The 9204-nt window shown below is 57.5% G+C and overlaps 1 protein-coding gene across 1 annotated transcript; it reads right to left on the bottom strand.

Annotated features, from left to right (window-relative positions):
• Positions 1–101: 101 nt before the first annotated feature.
• On the bottom strand, positions 102–8922 carry PROX2 (prospero homeobox 2). Its single transcript, XM_004698715.2, has 5 exons — positions 7654–8922; positions 3297–3395; positions 1832–2026; positions 326–549; positions 102–201 (listed from the first exon to the last, which is right to left on the bottom strand). Exons 1-4 carry the CDS (start codon positions 8920–8922, stop codon positions 364–366), a joined length of 1749 nt encoding a protein of 582 aa, XP_004698772.1. The 3' UTR covers positions 102–201; positions 326–363.
• Positions 8923–9204: the final 282 nt, after the last annotated feature.

The following is a 9204-nucleotide window of genomic DNA, read 5'->3' as shown; positions in this document are numbered from 1 at the left end:
GGTGCTCCTGGTTCTGTGGTGCGCTGTTAACCTCTTAAGTCTGGTTCAAACCCACTGGCTGCTCCTTGGGGGGAAGATGAGGCTGTCTGGTCCCATAAAGATGGACAGCCTCAGAGCCTGATACGTGCCGCTATGAATTAGAATTGGATGGATGACAGTGGACTTTTGTTTCTTATCGTTAAGGTGAAACTGCTCAGGTGTCTGGAAAACAAAATAAGTGGATGATCAGAAACAGTCATGGTACCTATTGAGAGGGTTTTTCTCTCTCTGCCCTTTATGTATGTCTACTGTTTACTGGTGACCATTCAGGACAGCCCCATGATACCTGGTCAGTCACTCCTCCCACCGCCTTCTTGTTAACTCTTAACTCCGAAACAGCTCCTGGGAATAGCTGGCAGTTTTGAATATCTCTGGGACGTCACTGTCCAGTTTGGAAATAATTTTATAAATGGGTTTCTTCCAGGAAGGATCCGAGTCTTTCCCTGTGGAGACAGCTCTGAAGAATTCCTGTAACGTCACGCTGGCAATTTCCAAGAAGCAGTCTGGGACCTGCATTCCCCAAGAGACCCACCAGAGAGCCCAGATGTGAGGCTGTGGAGCTCGCAGCTGCACAGACCTCCCTGCCCCAGGGCACCTGTCTCGGGCTGGGCTGCACCGCAGGCCCCAGATTCACATGGCCCTGGAATCCCCTGCTCCCTCGTCTTTCACAAACCGTTAGATGACGTCCCAGGAAGACATGCCTTCTGGAAAAGGAGTTGATTCCTCTTATTTGGGAAGGACATCAAAAAATAGTGACGTCTGCGGAAATGGGAAACTCGCCACGGAGGGCTTGGGGTCACAGCTTGATGGTTCCCAAAAGGGTTCCCCTTGTGCCCAAGACGGGAAGCAGTACCCCAAACATGATCTCCTCCCACTTCAAGGGCTGGCCCCGAGGCACTTGGAGTCTCAGCTCCTGAAGCTAACTAGGAGGGGTGCTCCAGGACCTCCATCCAGACTGCCACCTAGCAGGATGGGGCCTCCCACAGGCTCCCCAGAGCCAGCCTGACTTGGGGGCTTGCCACTACTGCACAGGGAAGACCTGGCCTTGCCGCCTTGCCATGCTGGCCCACAAGTCCTTCCAGAGGAGGCGTGGCCAGTTTCCCTCAAAGGTAGATCACGCCAAATGGGGCCAGCCGCTCTTCCCTTTTCTGGCGACATCGACAATTCTTTGTGATCACAGTGGAGAGAGAGGAGGAGAACATGCCCTGGGACCGGGCACAGGAGGCCCTGACCGAACAGGCCACCTTCGGAGGGCATGCCAAGGGCACCCCAGCATTCCTTCCCCTGGAGTTCGGGCCCCATGCTCCCCCTTGCCTGGAACATTACCTCTCGGGTGCTACCAGTGGGGTGCTGGCGCCGGAGAAGCCTGAGCTTGCTTAGGCCTCGCTCTCAGAAATACTTGGGAGTGACTTGCCAGAGAAGGCCGGCAAAGGTGGGACTGTGGAGAAGCGACATGTGACGAGAAGACGGGGAGTGATGGCCCAGAAAAGCCACTGAGCCCTGCCTCCGTTGGCCGTGACGTGAGTGGAACGTGACAGAACCCCCAGGGGGACCTGGCTTCAGCTTCAGCACAAAGATGGGCCTGATGTCCAGTTGGCAGCATCCTCCTGCTGCCCATGAAAGAGGCCGAGACTGGACTCTGGGTGATGCCCAGATGGGACCTGGGCTGCCCTGCCTTCTCAGTGACAGAGAAAGATGTCTCTTTTTGAAACTCTACCCTCTCCCCGCCGCCCCCCCAACCCCCCGGGGAGGCCTTCACCAGACTCCCCAGGACCCTGGCGCGTGGTCTTACCTGAAAGCCGTCTCCCTTGTTATAATGCGTATTGAGAGCTCGGAAAAGCTCCGAATCACGGAGAACCAGCAGCAGGTTGGGATTGGTGACGCCTTGTGACATGGCCTGCCGGGCGCGTTTCTCCATCTGGATGTAGTAAAACTCACGGAAGTTGCTGAACCACTTGATCATCTGGGAGGTGACGCCTCGGCTGAACTGTCCAAACAATGGGCCCGTCAGGGCGGGTGGTTACCTTGAGGTGCCCCCGGCCCCATCAGAACTGTCAGCTTCCATCTCACCAGAGTGGCTCTCCCAGCAGTAGAACGGCCTTCGCTTAGGAAGAAGCTTATGTTCTGAAACTAGTTTTAACTGGTCCTACCTAGTCATCAGTTACCCATACAAATGTGAGACTTCGCTACAATGCCTGTGAGAAATAAACGTTTTTTGATATGCCACATCTATGTAGACTCATCCCCCATCTGTTGGGGGGTGACTTTGGGAGCCTCTGGGTCAAGGCCAGCGTGGTGGGATGGAGGATTAAGGAGTGCGAGAATACTTTATCTCAGAAGGAATCAGAATCCGAGTTTGCTTTGGGGATTAAACAGCTGCGGAGGAAGGAAAGGCCTTAAACAAACATTTCCTAAATGATCTCGATGTGGTGTTACAGCTCCGGTCCCACACCTGAGGAGCCAGCCCTAGTGGCGCAGAGATTGGAGCAGTTTGACTGCTAACTGAAGACCTGGCAGTTCAAACCCAGCAGCCCTTCCCCGAGAGCACTGCGCAGTCTGCTCCCCAAAAGATGGGCAGCCTGGGAACGCCCAGGGGCCAGTTCTCCCCCACCCACAGGGCCGCTCTGCCTTGACCTGTCCTGAGAGCAGTGGGTTTTCCCTGGCACCCAGCACCCAGGGTGAAGGGGGTTCTCTGAAGCAGCACGTGGGACAGGCCGGGTGAGCCTTCACTCAGATGTGAAACAGCAGTAGGAATGGAAGCCTTTTAAATATACGCTGTCGTTTCCGTAACGTCCCCACAGAAGACTAGGCCTCAGACAGTTTCCTAGCGTCTCCTCAGCCCCTCCCCACTTCTTCCCCTTGCCCTGGGTCTCTGGGCAGAGCTATAGCCTGCCCTCCCCTCTCAGCACATGAGTTTTATCATTTGTAAAACATGAGGTGGAAGTAGACTTTTTCTCCGAAATCACTGAACTCACTGCCATCCAGTCGATGCCGACTCACAGGGACAGGGACCCTTCAGGGCAGAGTAGCACTGCCCCCCCTCCCCGTGGGGTTCTGAGACTCACTCCTTGGGGAGCAGCAAGCCGTCTTTCTCCTAAGAAAAGACTGGTGGTTTCAAGCGGCCGACCTTGTGGGTCGGGTCACAGCCCAGCTCGACGCCAGCAGGGCTCCTGACGGCCTTCCTGGCCCCTGTGCACTCATTCGGGGTTCTTCATTCAGCCCGCCCGCCGAGCCGGGGCTCAGCCAAGGGACTTTACCTGGACGTCGGGGAAACAGGCCTTCAGTAGGTTGGAGCTGGGGTAGCGCGTGAAGAAGAACAGCAGTTTGGCCTTCTTCAAGTGACCAGGATTCAGGCCCTCCTGGATTTATCCCAGGTCAAGGAAAATTAGCACATAGCTTGCCAGTCCACCACACATTGGTATCAGCTTCCCAAATAAGCATCCTACTTGTTGGGTTTTGGCTTTTGTCTTTTCTGGCTGGCTGGTGTTTCAGTGTTTTGGTCTCTAGAGAGCCTGATGCTCCCTGCATGCCCTCTCAGAGGCGTTGACAAAGCATTTTGATGTGTCAAAGCCACGGGCCCAGTGTGATCGATTTCAGACACAGGCTGGCATGCTATGTGCCTCTGTGTGTGTATGTGCAGGGTGGGAAGGGAGGGCAGATATACCATCTCCCCAGATACACCATCTTGAAACCCCAAGTAAAGGTTCCTGCCCGCCCCAGCTGCCCCATGCCTCAGTTTCCTCGCCTGTGAAATGGGGGGAGCTGGCTAGGTCTGGCTGCTGACGGCCTTCACTGTGGATGCCGACGTCTGCCCAGACTTTCCCTCTTGGTGCAGATTCAGCTGCGGTTCAAAAGCATGGACCCTCTGAATTGCACCTGCTCTCCACAGGCCTGGCAGAGCATACCCTACCCACCTGGTGACACTTTTCCGGACCAGAGAAGGCTTGGGCCCAGGTGGAGCTTGGCTGCTAACTGAAAGGTGGGCAGTTCAAATCCACCAGGTGCTCCACAGGAGAAAGATGTGGGAAGCCCATGGGGCAGTTCTCCGCTGTCCCCTGAGGGGTGGGAGAGGGGCACTAATGTCTGAATGGACTGGCAGCTTGGTGCTGGTTTGGTTTGGGTTTACGTCGGGCACCAGGGTTCTTTGTGCAGGCCCCTGTGGGAGTTTGTGCTGGAGTTTGTGCCTCATGTTTGTCTCCCCCACTTAGCTGGTGAGCTCCTTGAGCCCAAGGACCTGGTCTTTTCTCCTTCAGTCCCCGGGCCTAGCCCAGTGCTAGGAGCATAGTACCTGCTCAATAAATGTTTGTCAGCAAAAAAAAAAATGTCAGCTGAAGGAGTTGAGGGAGTGATTCAATAATCAACCTCAATCCATACATGAGAAGTTCAAACTCCCTCCCACTGGGAATGGGTGCCTTTGCCTTCAGGCGCCTGTCACCAGGTGAGGAGGGAAACAGATTCTGACCTCACGGACATAGCAGCCCCAGGGAAGCAGCGTTGCCGGAGAGCTGGAGCCTTAAGGCAACCATGTCTTTCCCCACAGGAAAGCACCCAGGCTGCTCCCAGGAGACCTCTGCCCGTGACCGTGCTCCTTCCTCACCCCCTTCACAGGGTCCCGAGTGCTATGGAAACAATCCTGGAGGCGGGAGCTCAAAAGACCCGGTTTCTGATACCGGTTTTGCCACCTATTTGGTGTGTGACCTTGGGCAAGCCACTGCACGTCTGAGTCTCCTGGGCCCATTCTAGGAATGGGAAGGGGAGTGCATCGCCCGGAATGACCGGCCTTCCTAGTGGGAACCCTGACTCCCTGCCCGTTACCTTGTGCCAAGTTCATCTGCTTTTCTCAGACACCTGCCCCACCTCGGATGTGTGAGGACCGGGAGTTAGGACTGCAGGCCCGCAGTGCCTTCGAGCAGGCCCAGGGTTTGGCTTACGGAATTTCTCTTCGGCTGTAAAGGATGTGGGGTCCTTGTGTCAGAGGTGAGCTGACAGCGTGGCAGAGCCAGGGGAAGCAGCCTACATCGATGGCAGCCAATCAGTAGCCCCCAGCGAGTGTCAGTCAAGCTTCGCCCCCCACACTCAAGAATCCCATCAGTCTTAGAACTCAAAGGCATCTCCGGAACACTGGCTCTTTCAGGGCTGCAGGGTGGGGTGTGCAGGGGACTCATGGCAAGGGATCTTCACGGTGACACACACATGCATCCCCCACACACCTGCTCTGCCTACTCCCCAGGGAGGCGGTGTGTGGGCAGCTCTTCCACTGTTGGAAGCAGCATGCTCCTCAGGGGGTATCCTGACCCACCAAAGGGTCCTGGCATGCTGGGATAGAGGCAGTGGCAACGAAGAGCTCCAAGTGGCCCATAGGCGCCAGGTGTTTCAGCCGCACAGCCAGGACCTCTTGAAGTTCTCTGGGCCTGGCCCTCACTTGCCAGGGCAAGCCCAGGCAGGTAGCAGGTGCCCAACAAATGCCAGCATACAGACACTAAGGACCTTTGGGCTGAGTCGGGCTCCTGCCACCACGTTCGTGACTTCAGCAGCAAGTGCCGTTGCCTCGCCAGACTCTGGTAGGTGCCAGCACCCACATACCTGCTCAAGGATCCTAAACTTCCTGGAGAGGCCGCACGGCATGTCCTCAGGGTGGCTCTCTGGAAAAGCACCCTCTTGCACCCTGAGCTTTGGGGTGTTTGCAACCGTTGTGGCCAGCAGAGGGCGTGCAGGGCCTGTAGGATCCCGAGGCGGCCAGCCTGGTTCCACCCCACCCTGCCGCTGGACGGTCCACGCCTGCAGGTGCGCGTGAACATGCCCACACATGGGTGGCTTGCACACCAGGCTCTGGGCTGCCACGAGGAGCTGCAGATCACTAAACAAATTAAATTTTGAAAAGCAACATCCAGCGTGCCTTTTAAGGAACTCTAGTTCTACAAGGTATTTGCTGGGAAAAATCTTCTGGTCATCTGGAGATGGGGGTGCGTCCGTTTCCCTCTCAGCTCTTTCATAGGGAACTCCAGCATGTCCACCAAACCAACCCCACCGCCGATACGTCAATTCGGACGCAGAGCATCCCTCCACCGAGTCTCTGGGTCTAAGAATCCCTAAGCAGAGCAGACAGCCCCACCCCCAGCCTCCCAGGGAGGTAGGTCTGAGCCGCCAACCTTGCAGTTCACCTACTTCAGTGGGAGCCCGAAGCAGCAGATAGCCAGGTGATTTTTGGTTTGACGCCCTAAGCAGAGGCATCGAACACTGAGAAATCCTGCCATTATACCAAAAACACACCTCATTGGCTGCCTCCTGAGGACCCTACAGGGAGGGTGGCACTGCCCCCGCGGTTTGGTGCTCCCCAGAGTGGCTGGTAGTTTGGACCCCTGTCTGCTAGCACTGCCCAACGCGTAACCCTTATGCTACCCACCACTGCCCCCAGTTTACCCGAGCAAACGTGTTTAAATTCAACCGCAGCGCCTAGCCGTCAGGCCACTCGAGGAAAGACTCTTCACATAATGGGGTCCGGCTAGGGGTGGCCGGGGTCCTGGAGTGGTTCAGACACACTTGGCCGTGGGTAGAAAGGTTGAGATTGGCGTCCATCCGAGAAGCATCTACTTCGGAACATTCAGCCAGGGAAGCCCTACCTGGGGCACAGTTCTCCTCTGACCACACAGGGTCACCAGGAGGCAGAGGGACCTGATGCCAGCTGTTTTTGTGTTTTTTTCCAGAGTTACAAAGACCCAGAGCTCTGCAGGCCAGCCCGGTTCCTCAGGCTCTCCGCGGGGTCTCCTTTCCCCGACGCCAGGGGCAGGGCAGGGAACCTTTATTCCGCCAAGGGCCATTTGGATATTAATCATCGCATTCTCAGGCCAGCCTGACCAAACCTCTAATGACTCCACCCTGAGGTGATGGCATGGAGCCCTCTGCCCTGGGGGCAGAGTGAGGTAAGCACTGGGTTTTTAGCAGCCAAGGTTAGCAGTTCAGACTCCACCAGCCACTCCGCTGGAGAAAGAGGAGGCTTTCTACCTTGCGCTAGAGAGTTACAGCCTCTCCTACAGAATCCGCTCAGTGCAGGGAGTTTGGCTTTGGAACGTGATGGCTGGAATGACTTCCCTGTGGTGGGGTGTGTGATGGCTTCAAGGGCCTTCTGTGGCTGTGCGACACCCCTGCCTTACACAGCTGTCCCTCAAACAGAAGGCTCCTTACTGCTCCCAGCTGCCTCTCCAGGTCTAGTCCCTGCGGAAAACTTACTCTTTCCACCTACCCCGCAGCTTCTGGCCCCTCACAGGTGCCCATGAGTGACGCAGACACGCAGGTCCTTGCCTGTACAGCTGTGTGAAGGCCTTTTGAGTTTTAAAACAAACCTTTAGGCCTGAAGGAATTAGACAGTAAAGCTAGGATTCAATATGCCGCAGAAGATAAATGAACCTTCCCAGCATCCTTTGGGCCAAGAAAGTGGCCACCACTTCCTCAGGAACCTAACAAGCGGGGAGCCACAGGGGAGGAAGGCCCAGAAGCAGCAGCGCTAAGAGGCCCATCTGAAAAGCAAAGCCCTTAAGCCAGAGAACAGGCTGTCTTTCTCTCTGCTTCTCAAGAGCCCCTCCTCTGAGGGGTGGAAGGAGAGCCCCCAGTTCTCACAAAGGATATATGGACCACAGAGAAGGGATGTGCTCTGGGGACAGCCAGCAGGCCCCCCTGCTCCACCTTCACCGGCGGGAGGAGGGGCGGGTGTTCCAGGTGGGTGGATGGGAAGGGCAGGGAGCAGGGCTGCTGACTCAGGGTGGAAGGCAGCCTTCTGAGGGCTCCCCAGGGAGGCGGGGCCGGCTGGGAGTAGGCATGACTTTGGGAAGACATGTCCTGGGGGGGATGGGCGCTCCAGCAGCTGTGTGCTCCTTGACCCAGAAGCTGGCTAACAATCTGATGTCCCTGGATGTGGGAAGCCACAGTCAAGGGGCAGTTTGCTGAGGGGTCTTGGTAGCATTTGGGAATCCTTCTCAGAGATCCGTGATACCTAGTTGAATCTTGGGGCTTGTCCAGGGAGAAGTTCCCCAGTGGGGGGTCAGCCATACGAAGCGGGTCTCTGCAGCTACCTCCCCCTGAAGGGGCATGCTCCTGCCCCGGGGAGCTTCTGTCCGGCTGAGCCAGGTGGCCTGGGGGGTCCACCAGTACCTTTTGTAACACCGAGTCCACAGCCTGGGACACTGCCCGAGTCAGTTCCTCCCTCAGAATCTGCAGCCCGGCATCTGGTCCCGAAGGAAGGACCCCGACTTCCTCAGACACTAGGTGCTTTGCCCCCTCAGAGAGCTGCCTGCCAGAGTCCCGGGGGAGGTCAGTGTCCCCGGTCCACGGACTCGGGCACCAGCCATTCTGCCGCTGCACTCTTGGCTGGCTCCTGCCCCTGGCAAAGCTGCCTGGGCCCTGCACTGGGTCCCTGGGCTCGGCAGCCTGCAGGACATGCGCTTGCAGGTGTCTGAGCTGCCGCTTCAGCAGGTGAAGCTGTTCTCTCACGCAAGGGCCCCCCAGCCCCTTCCTGCTGGCCCGGTCCTGGCCAGGGCCTGGCCCTGGGGGCCCCTGCTGCATGGGGAGGCTCTGCTTCCTCTTTCGCTCCCGGGCCTTCTCCGGGCTACACGGGCCATCCCTGGCTAGGACTCTGCCTGGCCCCGGGGCGCCAGGGGAGACACACATGCCTTGGACAATGGTCTCCACTCGGGCCCTCTTGGCCTGGATGTGCTCATCCCCAAACCAGTCAGGGTCAGCCAGGCCGGACCTGGGGACCTGGCTCCAGGCAAAGGGGGCCACTCTGGCCAGGTCCTGTGGGGCTGGGCTCCTCCCCGCCTCCATGCAGGGCTCTTCCAGGTGGGCACAGGTTCGGGACTGAGGAGAGAGCAGGATGGTGCTGGGGTCCATTCCCCTGGCGTGGCACACACTTGCACAGAGGTGGAGGGAGAGGGCCCAGGGCCTTCAGGACTCCTCGTCCTAGTCTCCTGAGGTGAGCTGGGGGCTCCTTCTCTGCCTCCTAAACATCAGAAGGACGCAGAGTCTCTGAGATGTCAGATCTCACCACCTCCGGGCCGGCCGACTCCTGAAGCCCAAGAGGAGATCACAGGTCAGTCAGCATGTGCCCTGGGCAGTGCTCTCCACACTGGAGCGGCCCTGCGTTCCCGCATGGGGACTTTGTGAGGATGCACA

The sequence above is a fragment of the Echinops telfairi genome, unplaced genomic scaffold, assembly GCF_000313985.2.
Source record: "Echinops telfairi isolate 266 unplaced genomic scaffold, ASM31398v2 ScPeMD7_18;HRSCAF=68, whole genome shotgun sequence".
Lineage (NCBI taxonomy): Eukaryota > Metazoa > Chordata > Mammalia > Afrosoricida > Tenrecidae > Echinops > Echinops telfairi.
This window is presented reverse-complemented; position numbering and strand designations above follow the sequence as displayed.